Genomic DNA, 14058 nt, shown 5'->3' with positions numbered 1-14058 from the left:
TTTAAGACAGTAGAATATTTTTTATTTCTTATAGTAACATGTAACACATGTTCCTTGTTTCCTTGAAGATTTTAGCTTCAAATTTGAAGTGTTTTTAACTTTCTTATGCATGGCTTACTGAGGAAATGAGACTGACCTTTGAACCTTTCAGGCCTGATGCTCCTGGTTCCCCCTGTTCTCCCTTATAATTATTTAAAGACATTTAAAGATTTATCATTTAACAACATTTTCGGAAGCAATCTGATAAAATATCTACGGATCTGACTGTGGTCAGGTTAATCATTGTTCATGGTACTGGAAGAGTAATAACAAGATTAAATGCAGGTGCTAAAACAAATTTGAAATACCAGAAGTTCATGTCAGCTTCGAATATTGGCTTGGACAAAGCAGGGCAAAATGTCTGTTCCCTTTTTCAAAGCGCCCCTAGAGAATTACACAGGTGGTAATGTGGTTTACACCATATAACATTTCCAGCCTTAGGTACCAATAAGATATTGATATTTGAGCTCTGGAACTGCTGACTTCCTGTAAATTAATGGCATTTATCTGATATGTAGTGGGGATTCCTTATGTTTAACGTGTCTTGCCTTGATTTACTGACACACACACACACACGCGCGCACACACACACGCACGCGCACACACACACGCACGCGCACACACACACACACACACACACACACACACACACACACACACACACACACACACACACACACACACACACACACACACACACACACACACACACACACACACACACACACACACACACACACACACACACACACACACACACACACACACACACACACACACACACACACACACACACACACACAACAGCAGAAACTCAGTTAGTTCCTGTACTGTTGTTTGTGGAAAGATCACAGACAGAGAAAATTAACCCTTGTCTAAATCTCAATCAAAATAAATAGTTTCCTGAGGAAATTTGGCAGGATAATAATTTCACATATCTAAGGCAATCTAGAGATGTTAATGTTTTGACTAAAGTAAACACACAATTAAAGTCGGAGGAACCTCTGTGGTCATGTTTGACAATGGGCCCATACAGGGGAATTACAGGGGAATTTATTCTACATGAATGGGTTTTCCCATCATTAGATGACCACTTCAAAAGCACATATTTACTGCTCATCTTACCTTGTGTCCTACGGGACCTGTCTCACCACGTTCACCCTTGCCAGAAGGTCCAGGTTCTCCTCTCTCTCCCTACAAAAAGTGATATTCTTTATCACAGCCTATCCTATCATAAAAAAGCCTAAGATGCTCAAACTAATCTCTCAGTCTGAATAAGATGGTCTGCTCTGCTGGTTTTTAGAGATGACCAGCTAAACTCCAGCTTACAAGGTAGACACGTAGATAGTATAATTTTACAGAACAAGTAGAATTTGCACATGCTGGTTCTCAACCAGGGGGCCAAGGCCCACCAGGGGCCTCTGCAAACTTCCAGGGGCCCCCCAGTAAGTCTTAACATTATTTACATTTTGCTATATTAACAATCTTAAATAACACCAAAAAAACAAAAATGATAAAGATGTACAACAGTAACAGTATTTACGAGTATGAGTTTGTTTATTCTTATTAAAATAGAAATACCAGAAGTTCATGTCAGCTTCGAATATTGGCTTGGACAAAGCAGGGCAATGGAGTCAAAGAGTTTGAGAACCACTGAAATAGACTTTACTCTTTACTCTTTCCTTCATTTATACTGATTTCTTTGAAATGTCCTGTAGAGGGCAGTATGACAGCACATGCTGTATCTTGACAGGCACTGACTGGAGTCTCTTCATAGATGCCTCACTCTCTGCACTGCCTTTTACATAAACCACACCTTTAATCAAACACTAACTTAATATGTACATTGGCTTAATAATCTAACTAATCCGAAAAATCTGGTAATAATAGTTTAAATTAAATTCTTCTCTCAATAAGAGTTTGCAGAGTAGTGATCCCATACAGATTGAACAAACTTTTGTAGTCATTTGTTGTTTGTTAATTTATAGTCCTTAACAGAGCTATCATGGATATATCTTAATGAAACCACAAACCACGACCACCACATTAAACTGGGATATACCACAACTGGTGGTGTTACAAACCCACCTTAGTTCCTGGAAGACCTGGAAGCCCAGGCTCACCTTGAGGCCCAAAGAAACCAGGTTCACCCTGCATACAGAAGCCACACATGGAATTATCTTTCAGTTATAGGACTCAAGTTAAGTATTCACAACTAAATCAACTTAAACTCTAAATCAAAAAAGCGAAGCATTTTAGACAAACAACCTCCCAAAGCATTCATGTCATACAGTATCAAGCCAACTGTCTATTTTTTTGGACTGATTTGAGTTGATAATTGTCTAGATTCTAATTAAAACCTGCTTTCATCATAAAAGATTAGCTCACCTTAATGATATAGCTATTATGGCAACTAACAGTCCTGTTACCCATGTACTTACTATGTACTTATTATAGTAATTATAATTACTGGGTAATAACTAGGTACTAACCCTGAACCTACCCCTAAACCTACCCCTAACCCATGTACTTACCTTATATTATACTTTCTAGGTAAGTACACTGTAAGTACACGTAAGTACTGTACTGTAAAAGCGTTACCTATAATTCTTATTTAAAATAAATTATGTGTTAGTTCATGGTACTACACGAGAAAATGAATGTTGCTAATATAATAATAAACACCTTAACGTGATATTTGCAGTGCCATTTAATCAAACATTCTATCCTCTCTTATTCAATGAATAAACACAGTGTGCACATGTAAGTGTCTCAAAAAACATTAGAGCACCACATTAGCACAATGTTAGCATCCACAGCCTTCAGACTCTAAGTAAAACCAGGGTTACATAAAATGGGTGGGATTTTTACAAGGCCAATAGGCTGCAGGCATACAAAAGAATACAGGCAAACAAACCAAAACAGCAACAATCATTAGCTCATGCCAGTTTGAGCATTCTTTGCATTACAAACTATGGAACTATGGAGAAATCCATCACTCCAGTGATTTCCCACTCATTTTCTCATTATTTTCAAAAATATTTTATTCCAATTTGGAACATGAACATCTGCAATCAGCTTTTAATTTTCAGCTCAGAAGGCAAAAAAGAAAGTTCCATTACAAAACACCAAGTGGTTGAATGACTTTAAGTGACTCTGGTAAAGTGTGTATGATTCGACACACTCTCAGGGGGTTTGTTTGATTGTTGTGGAGACTATTTGAAATATAATACAAGCCAGTGACACCAATATTTTTTTTGTGAAAATAAAGGCTGAAGCATAACAATAGCAATGAAATAAGTCAGACATCTAATTTCTGTAGTGTTAAATCTTACTCCGAGACGAGTCTTTACATGAATGCAAAGATAAACTGGGTCAAGTAATTGTCTGATTCACGTATGAATCATCAATGGATGAATCCATAATCAATGAATCCTGATAATGTGCATTTGAATAAGCCAATGTAAAACACACTCCATTCAAAAGCATTAACTAATTGAAGCCATACAGGTTATTGTGAAAGATATATGGAAACAATACAGTTGCACTTCAACAACTGTTACAGAGACATTCATTGGTTGACAAACTGCTGGATATGGGGGAGGGGTTTTAGGCATGAAGACACAACATTTACCTTAATCCCGGGGAGTCCAGGCAGCCCTGGAAGTCCTGGCTCACCCTATGTAGGAAAAGTGCAACAAATTACAGCCAAACCAAGCCACCACTACTGACTGTGAGCCTGGAAACCCAGCTCAACTACAATAGGTTTCCTCTAAGGCCACAATATCAAAATACTGGCCCTGGTTTACATACTAAAGTGAAAATCATCCAGATTCCGCAGTTAAAGTAAAGACACATTGGCTAATGGTGTTGCAGTTGGATTCTTTCAGACATTTCAAATTAATGGTACTGCTATGCACAATCCATATTGAGCGTCTTCAATTATATTTGCGTTTTCTGCTTATGCTAAAATAGAATATCGATCCCATTAGACCATAAGATATATTATTTTTAGGGCTGTCTATGTGGTGTTTTTAATGTGCTTTACGACAACCCATGTACAGTCAACACAATTGCTGAGTATTTCTAAAATTGCAGTGAACCAAAGACAGTCTCAAAAATGCGACTGCGACTGCATTTATGCAGTCTCATTTAACGCACCAGCCCCGCCCCAGACCTACGTAGGTCATCTTACATTTTATACAGTTTATTAGTGACGAAACATGATGCAGGGCAACAATTCACTGAGTGATAGAGCCTAGAACGCAGTTAGTTAGAAAGCCCCTAAAAGTCAAGATATCAGGGCAAATGCCTCAGTGCAAATGTGATATGTGCCAAATAGCATGGAAAATGCCGATTAGCATGAGTGCAAATGTGATATAATTTTATAGAACATTTAATAAAATAAGAAATTAATATTGTGTTATATTTTAGACACAGTAGCTTCTGTTTTGTTATTGTCTCAATTTTGCCAACAAGAATATTTCCTGTAAAGCCACAGCAGAACTGTTGTGCATCTCCGAGCCACACATAGCGGTGTTTAGTTTCTGAATGAATCCGCATTTTAACCGAATCAATTGGGTGAACCAATGATTCAATGGCCCATTCATAAAGAGAGCCATTTACTTAATTCCTAAATGAATCAGCCATTTGAATGAATCGAATGAATGAATGAATGAATGAACTGAATGACTTAATGACTTGCTCGTTTAGATATTTACCACCACCAACTGGCAGTTTTAGTTTCTTATTTAAAGTATTACTTCATTTAATTTTTAAAAAAAAAAATCATATTTTGAGGATACTCATCCTCGTGTCATTTTAAACCTGTATGACTTTCTTTCTTATAAAATAAGATCTTTTGAAGAATGTTGGTAACCAGACTGTTCCCTTTTGAAAGGGAACTCACACTGCGTCGAATGACACTTTAGGGAACGCCTCAGGCATGACAGGTGTCTGAAATCACAATCAAATCACGGCAATCACATTTTTGTAATGTCTATTTGATGCTTTTCTCATTTAACACAATAATGACTTTAAATGATCTTTTGGGGATCAAAATTTGATGCCAAATTTGATGTGTGATTAATTTGGCGATAAATTAGATTAATTAGGCGATAAATTAGATTAATTAATCGGCATATCATGTAATTAAATTAGATTAAAAAAATTAATCGCTTGACAGTCCTAATTATTATATTACTTTGGGCACAGTATATTGTTACGGCGTCTAGCCCTGGTGATTCCCTGCACTCTCAGTCCCGTGCTCTCTCTCTTGAATACTAAGGGTCTCATACTTCAGCTTAGTAGGGATCGTTACGCTCTGATTGCATTACACCTGTTCTGTATCTACTCTGGTCCCTAAGCTATATCTGCCTCGTTAACTCGGCACCCTGTGCGAAGTATTGTTTCACCCCGTGTTTCATGTCCGAGCGCTCTCCAGTTTCCTTGACTATCTGTGTGACTGAACCTAGCCTGTTACTAACCTCTCTGACTGTCTGCAGCCTGCCAAGTGACCGTTGCCTGTACCTGGATTCTGATTCTCGCCGCCAGCCCTGAACCTTGCCCGTCTCCGGTTATCCTGTTGTCTGCTGCCCGCTCCGAACCAAGCCTGTTTCTGACCCTGAGTTTTGGCCACAGCCCCGGACTAGAGTCCGGTCCTTACGAGCATACCTGCCTTGTGTTATCCTTCTACTGAAAGCTTTATGTTTGTTTGAGACAGCTTATTAAATTGTTGCAAATGGATCTGCCTCACATGTCTGACTCTTCACAGAATACTTCGCCAAACGAGGATCCAGCGACAATGACTGCTCTGTCGGCCGCTTTCACCGCCCAAGCCTCTCAGCTGGCCACCCATCACCACCAGTTGTCCCGTTTGACCACTCTTACAGAGGAATTGATTTCAGCGGTTCAAGCCCTGCAGAAGTCTACAGCGGGATCCACGGCCGCTTCAGCGCCCACTACACATGCTCTACCTCCGGACTCCCTTAATGCGGCGAGCACTAATCCTCGCCTCGCGCTTCCCGAGAAATACGAGGGAGACCCAGGTAAATGCAAGGGCTTTATATTGCAATGTTCACTGTATCTCGCCCAGCAGACTTCCCTACACGCCACAGATGCAAGCAAAATCGCCTCTGTATGTTCATTACTCACCGGACGCGCGCTGGAGTGGATCACCGCGGTCTGGAGAGTGTGGATGGGTCCGCCTTCTCATCTTACGGAGAATTTCTGGAACGTTTCCAAGCGGTTTTGGACATGCCAAAGAGGGGAAAGGAGCTGAGGATCTTCTTTTGGAGCTCGCGCAGGGAAGGACACCCGCCACGGAGTACGCGCTCAAATTCCGAACTCTGGCAGCTCAAACCAACTGGACGGAGAACGCTCTCAAAGTGGTTTTTCGGAGGGGTCTCAATCACGAATTACAAGCCGAGCTGGCCTGTCGCGACGAGGGAAAGGACTTTGATCAGTTCGTTCATCTCACCATCCAGATTGACAACTTGATGCGCTCACGTCGCTCTTGCCTCCGCTCAACGAGCACTTCGCGCGACATCTCCACACCACGTGCTTCACTTTCCTCCGCTGAAGCCTACGAACCCATGCAAATCAACGCGTCACACATATCCGAGGAGGAGAGGGAGCGCCGCAGGACCCTGAAATTATGCATGTACTGCGGAGGAGATGGTCACTTTCGTCTACACTGCCCCCGACGTTCTACACTCAAGGAAAAAACCTCGGTAAGTCTAACCCTTGACTGTTTAAATCCACTTTCCTGTATCTCAGTGCCTCTTGAATTCTCTGTAAATGGACAAACTGTTAATACTTTAGCCTTAGTTGACTCAGGGGCAGCCGGGAATTTTATGTCTAAAGATTTTGCCCAGGTCCACGAGATAGCTCTAATTCCCTGCACATCTCCGCTTTCAGTTGAAGCTGTTGACGGACGCCCACTCGGCACAGGTCACATCACACACGTAACACAGGAACTTCACATGCGTACTGGTCTGCTTCATCATGAGAAAATCCATTTCTACATTCTCCAAGCTCCTCACACGCCGGTAATTCTGGGCTTACCCTGGCTAAGGAACCACAACCCTCATTTGGAGTGGACGACTGGACAGATAGTCAGCTGGGGAGAGAGCTGTTTTTCAAGGTGTTTGTCTACCGTCAAACCCTTTCAGGTCCGAAGTATCTCCGAGCCCCGAGATGAATCCTTGCTATCACGCCTGCCAGCCGTGTACCACGATCTAGCCGAAGCCTTCAGTAAAGTCAAAGCTACCCGGTTACCACCTCATCGTGAATATGATTGTGCCATTGATCTCTTACCTGGTACCACACCACCCAGAGGCCGCATCTTCCCACTGTCCCAACTTGAGACCAAAAGCATGCAGAAGTACATAGAAGAGGAGCTCGCAAAGGGGTTCATTCGTCCTTCTACTTCTCCAATGTCGGCTGGTTTTTTTTTTTGTTAAAAAGAAAGATGGGGGACTGTGACCTTGTATCGACTACAGATCACTTAATGAATGCACAGTTAAGTTCCGTTATCCGCTGCCTCTGGTACCTGCCGCTTTAGAGCTCCTTCGAACGGCCAAATATTATACCAAGCTGGACCTACGCTCCGCCTATAACCTGGTTCGAATCCGAGAGGGGGACGAGTGGAAGACTGCATTCTCCACAAGCACAGGGCACTATGAATATCTCGTTATGCCTTTCGGGCTTTCAAACAGCCCAGCTGTCTTTCAATCCTTCGTCAATGATGTTTTCCGTGATCTGCTCCACCGAAGTGTAATCGTCTACATAGATGATATTCTGATCTATTCAGACACCCACGAAGCCCACATTCAGCATGTCCGAGCTGTACTTCAAAGACTCATCCAGTTCCAGCTCTACGCCAAGTTGGAGAAATGTGACTTTCATCAGACCTCCACAACCTTCCTGGGATATGTCATCAGCCCAGAGGGCGTGGCCATGGATGAGAATAAGGTTAAAGCAGTGGTAGACTGGCGCCAACCCACCACTTTGAAGGAGTTGCAGCGTTTCCTGGGCTTCGCAAACTTCTACCGTCGTTTCATCAGGGGATTCAGCTCAGTGGCAAGCCCTTTGACAGCTCTGGTTCGGAAGGGCACGAATCGACTTCCTTGGAGCGAAGATGCTTCCCGGGCTTTTAAGCAGCTCAAAGTCAGTTTCACTACTGCTCCCATCTTGCACCATCCTAACCCCGAGTTGCCCTTCGTGGTGGAGGTGGATGCCTCGAACACCGGACTAGGAGCGGTGCTCTCTTAACGTCAGGGCGACCCTCCTAAGCTGTACCCCTGCGCCTTCTACTCCAGGAAGTTGAGCTCAGCGGAGAGAAATTATGATGTCGGAGACCGTGAACTATTAGCCATGAAATCAGCATTCGAGGAGTGGCGCCACTGGCTAGAGGGAGCTACTCATCCATTCACAGTCTACACAGACCACAAGAACCTGGAGTACCTTCGCACGGCCAAGAGACTGAACGCACGTCAAGCCAGGTGGTCACTATTCTTTTCCCGGTTCCGCTTCACGGTTACTTACCGTCCCGGCTCAAAAAATACCAAGGCTGACTCTTTGTCTCGTCTATTTGACTCCGAGGCAGCTGCTCCGGCTCCTGAACCTGTTATCTGCCCTGATCTTGTTCTCGGACCTGTTCAGTGGGATATTGAAACCGAATGCGCTCAAGCCAATGCTGACATTGAGATACCTACGGACTGTCCTCCTGGGAGAATCTTTGTGCCAGAAACACTTCGAAACAAGGTAATAGACCACGTGCACGCCCTTCCCAGCTCCGGACATCCTGGAATCACTGCCACCATTCACCTTCTTCAAAACCGCTACTGGTGGCCCACGCTCTCCCGAGACACGAGTGAATTCATTCAATGCTGTCGGATCTGTAACACCCAGAAATCCTCTCGTCAGCTACCAGCTGGCCTTCTTCAACCTCTGCCTATTCCCCAACGGCCTTGGTCCCATATCGCTGTTGATTTTATCACGGATCTGCCTCCCTCAGATGGTTACACCACCATACTCACTGTCATTGACCGCTTCTCTAAAGCATGCCGGCTCATTCCGCTCACCAAGCTGCCCACAGCTCTGCAGACGGCTGAACATCTATGTAATTTTGTATTCCGGTTTTATGGGTTACCAGAAGATATTGTGTCCGACAGAGGTCCTCAATTTACTTCTCGCGTCTGGACTGCCTTCTTTGAGAAACTTCAGATCAATGTGAGTCTCACTTCTGGGTATCATCCCCAGGCCAACGGGCAAGTTGAACGTCTCAACCAGGAGATTTCCCGCTTCCTTCGTTCCTACTGCCTCGGTCATCAGGAGGATTGGTACCGCTACCTCATGTGGGCTGAATATGCACAAAATTCCATACTCAAGCACTCTACAGGGATGACTCCTTTTCAATGCGTCCCCGGATTTCAGCCGCCTCTGTTCCCCTGGTCGGGTGAGCCCACCAGTGTCCCTGCTGTGGATGATTGGCTCAGGCGAAGTGAGGAGACCTGGAACCTGGCCCATACTCATCTCCAACGCGCTGTAAGACGTGGCAAGGAACAGGCTGACCGTCATCGCAGGCCAGGGCCAGAGTACCAAACCGGCCAATGGGTATGGCTATCCACACGAGATTTACGCCTCAGACTACCCTGCAAGAAACTTAGTCCGAAATTCTTGGGTCCATTCAAGATAATCCGTCAAATCACCCCCGTGTCGTTTCGCCTAGATCTACCCAGACACATGCGCATCTCGCCAACGTTTCACGTCTCCCTGCTCAAACCAGCCTCTGTCCGTTCTGTAGAGAGGAGAGAGGAATCGGAGGACGCTGCTACCCAGCCTATCCTGTTAGAGGGTGAGGGGGTTTACAGAGTACATCATCTACTGGACTCTAGACGTCGCGGTGGGCATTTTCAGTATCTGGTAGATTGGGAGGGCTTTGGTCCAGAGGAACGTTCCTGGGTCAATGCCAATGACATACTGGATCCGTCGCTTATTCAGGACTTTCACCGCAATCACCCTGATAGACCTGCTCCTCGACCTCGGGGCAGACCCCGCCGTCGTCAGTTTCCTCGCGCCAGGAGGCGCTCGCAGGGGGGGGGGCTCTGTTACGGCGTCTAGCCCTGGTGATTCCCTGCACTCTCAGTCCTGTGCTCTCTCTCTTGAATACTAAGGGTCTCATACTTCAGCTTAGTAGGGATCGTTACGCTCTGATTGCATTTCACCTGTTCTGTATCTACTCTGGTCCCTAAGCTATATCTGCCTCGTTAACTCGGCACCCTGTGTGAAGTATTGTTTCACCCCGTGTTTCATGTCCGAGCGCTCTCCAGTTTCCTTGACTATCTGTGTGACTGAACCTAGCCTGTTACTAACCTCTCTGACTGTCTGCAGCCTGCCAAGTGACCGTTGCCTGTACCTGGATTCTGATTCTCGCCGCCAGCCCTGAACCTTGCCCGTCTCCGGTCACCGTGATTTTGCCAAGTCATGGTCCTGGATCAACATATTTTGTTGATCCTGGATCAACATTCCTGTCCCAAAATGTAGTCCTTACCCAATCCCTACCCCTAAACCTAACCCTACCCATAACTTTTCCCTAAAATCAGAGGGTAATGAAAGGTGAATGACACTGATGTTTAAGTACTTAACCCTGGTTCTAAGCCTAAACTTGACATAAACTGTAAACTTGTCCCTCAAATCTGATTGGTTGATTGGAAAGTTGATCCAGGATCAACAACGATGTTGATCCAGTAACATGTGGTACTTGGTGAAATCACGTTCACCGCCCGTCTCCGGTTATCCTGTTGTCTGCTGCCCGCTCCGAACCAAGCCTGTTTCTGACCCTGAGTTTTGGCCACAGCCCCGGACTAGAGTCCGGTCCTTACGAGCATACCTGCCTTGTGTTATCCTTCTACTGAAAGCTTTATGTTTGTTCGAGACAGCTTATTAAATTGTTGCAAATGGATCTGCCTCACATGTCTGACTCGTCACATATATCATGAGAAAAGAGGAAGAAAAACTAAAACCTCAGAAGCACTAACATACCACGTAACCATGATACAATTCTGTTGTTAATTAGCTCATGCTCTGCTGAAATAAATACACATGTGAAAAGTGAGTACTGGTGCTCAAAATGGTGCTGTTAAAAAGATCCCAGACTGCAGTTTTAGAGTTGTATGTTTACACAGGACTTTTTTTAAGTCCTGTAAATGTGATGAAGATTTCTGCAAGAGAACTCAAGCTGTTCTCTTGGATTCTCACACTGAATTTGGAGCAGATTGATTATTCAGTGAAGCCTAACGTTGTTTTAATAGTAAACAGAACAAGTAATAAAGTGTGATGCAAAACATAAAGAAATAATACAAAGTAGACAAACTATAACAGCATGGTGTAGAATTATGTTTTTACGGCTTATGTTGGAGCAGGAAAGGATTTCAATTCTCAGTAAATGAATAGTTTATGCCAAGGTGTACTAAGGCACAAACTAAAAGGTTCCCTAAAAACATCAAATAAAAAAGTGCATTTATAAGTCATATTAGTTCACCTGAAATCCGGCTGGAAAGGAAGCTGACCTTGCTAAAAAGCGCTTTCTTTCTTGAGTAGGTTGGTGCCTGACATTCACATGCTTAATAGCAGCAAGCAAATGTTGGTAAGCTTTGCTTCATACAGCCATACGGTGCAGAAAATTAAGTATGCTATAATACTTTATGGTTAAACATTAATGACTACATGTTTTATTAAAACAAATTCCCAGTGTTTTCCATAAATGAATCAGCTGTCATTAAGACACATGTGCAGTCATTTGTTCCAAACAATAACAATCGTAAGTGAATACTCAGTGCAGTATGCAGTTTTACCTTTTGTCCTCCACGTCCTGGCTCTCCTGGCTCACCCTGTAACAATAAGAATGCCTGTAAGTGCTCATCTGTATATATCAAATGAAAAAGTAGATCTTGCTAAACAACACGGACTTAAAGATAAAAATTATTCTGAGGTTGTGTTTTACCTTAATTCCAGCAGCAGAGGATCCGGCATTACCCTGTGAGGGATATAAACTTCATAGTAAATTTGTTTTGGTCAAAACTGAGCCATTTAAAACTGTTGCATCTAAAAAATTAAAAGTGTAGCATCTTCTTTTTACCACATGGTGGTGTTTTTTGGAAATTTTGGAAGTTGCTGCTGCTGCATGCTGCTGAGCTTGCCAAAGCAAAGGTTAAACTGGTGCACAAAGCGGCTCATCAGATTGTGTGAGTATACAAGCAAAGCAGATTAGCTCAAGTGAAACAAATAAGGAAAGATGAACATCCATTAGCTAAAGCTTCTACCGCTGCCATAACACCAATAGGACGTAAGAGGAAAAAAGGAGGAAGGAGATTGCCTTTGATTGGATATTCTATCATAGCAATTGTGCAAAAAAGTTCATGGAGGGTCTTCATTTAAGGTTAGCTGCTGTGTAATCGACTGTCACTACATCGTGCTTTTATGGCAAAATATATGTACCACCCAGATATGTACCACCAGGCTTATTTGGTTGAATTGTATGTTGTACTTGTACTTTATGTATGTAATACTCATTTTATATTTTATATTTTAATAGTGAATAAGGATAATAATGTAACTATTAGTAATTACCTAAAGTAACATCTGGTAAGAGGGGGATTCAGAGCGAAATCTTATTGCAGCCACTGTTTTCAGTAAATGTGATGAGAGATCCCAATCACAGATTTTAACAGGTGCTGAAAGCTGAGTTAATCACATATTTATAAGGGGACTGACATGCAAGACAGTCTAGAAATGGTTGGTTGAAACTGTCATGATTCTGCCATCAGGTCTGTGAGTTCTAGTATTTTGGCAGGATCATGACAGACCCATGTTCTGTGTGCAAGCACATGGCCTTGTGTTTTGGTCATGTGCTTGTGTTGTCTCGTCTCGTTACCCCGCCCCCTTGTTATCCTGATTCTGTCATTAGTGTTTCACCCGTGTCACCTGTTATGTTTGATTAGTCTTCCTATTTAATCCCCTTGTGTTTGCTGTCTTGTGTCGGTTCATTGTTATACGTTGATCGTGAGTACCCTGTGTACATCTAGTCATTGTTAGCATCGCTTGAAGTCTTGTTTGTTTTCTTGTTCAGTTGTTTCCCAGTTTAGTCTAGTCAGTGTGGTATTCTGTGTTCCATCTGTTTCGCCCCCTCGTGGGTTTTACTTTCTGTTTTGTTGTCATTAAACCGTGTCTTATTTTATACTGTCTGCGTTTGGGTTCATCTCCGTGTCTCACCGTGACAGAAATGGCTATAGAAATGTTTGGTATAATCCCCGATAGCAATTGTGCATTGAGGTCATGAGCATCCATTGCTCATGTAAGGTCATGGAGAGTGTTCTGTTCGTTTAAGGTTAGCTTCTGTTTTAACTGATTTAAGTTAGTCACTAGATTGTGCTATTATGCCCAAATTTCCATGTACCATTTAAACCTCCACATTCTTTTGCATTAAGGAGGTTAAATATCAATGAGAATGAGCTTCTGATGATGAGAGCAATCAGCTTAATGTGCCTTCAAAGCTAATGTTTAAGCACTAATTACAGTACTAACTCACTGACTTAATGCCATCACCGTTTCATTTATCAAATAAAGATTAAATGAAAACTAAACCACAAAACAGGATTTATGATGGCATCATATATCAAGTCAAGGCAACCTAAATAAATTCATAAAATACACTTGTGTAAACGTTTTCTTATCTTGCTCACAAACACACTGTGCAGCATCTGTGTCACATTAAACAGATGTGTGCCAGCGCAGAGCAGATCATTGAAATTCAAAACAGTGAGATGGTTGAGTTCAGTCTGGGTGAGAGAGCTGGCACAGTGGATGCACAGGTGCAACAGCATATCTGAAAATGTCTTTCTGCTTCAAAGTACCATGTTTCCCAAGGGAACAAAATCTGGAAAAAACACAATGTGTTTGTTTCAATCTCCCTGAGAAAACATGCAATGAGAAACCTCTCCATCTGTTGTTTTTTAA

The 14058-nt window shown here is 43.0% G+C and overlaps 1 protein-coding gene across 1 annotated transcript in view; it reads right to left on the bottom strand.

Moving 5' to 3' along the window:
• LOC130077182 (collagen alpha-1(XXV) chain) overlaps positions 1 to 14058 on the bottom strand; it is a 295172-nt gene that overhangs the window by 43133 nt on the left and 237981 nt on the right. Inside the window, exons 10-15 of the mRNA XM_056242326.1 lie at positions 12047 to 12079; positions 11898 to 11933; positions 3674 to 3718; positions 2128 to 2190; positions 1165 to 1233; positions 137 to 181 (exon numbers count right to left, since the gene is read on the bottom strand). Of these exons, the coding sequence (XP_056098301.1) occupies positions 137 to 181; positions 1165 to 1233; positions 2128 to 2190; positions 3674 to 3718; positions 11898 to 11933; positions 12047 to 12079 (291 nt within the window). The remainder of the gene's footprint in view (positions 1 to 136; positions 182 to 1164; positions 1234 to 2127; positions 2191 to 3673; positions 3719 to 11897; positions 11934 to 12046; positions 12080 to 14058) is intronic.

This window comes from Rhinichthys klamathensis, unplaced genomic scaffold (genome assembly GCF_029890125.1).
Source record: "Rhinichthys klamathensis goyatoka isolate OS25496 unplaced genomic scaffold, OSU_Roscu_1.1 h1tg000722l_1, whole genome shotgun sequence".
Taxonomy (NCBI): Eukaryota; Metazoa; Chordata; class Actinopteri; order Cypriniformes; family Leuciscidae; genus Rhinichthys; species Rhinichthys klamathensis.
Note: the sequence above shows the minus strand (reverse complement) of the source record. Positions and strands in the feature narration are given on the sequence as shown.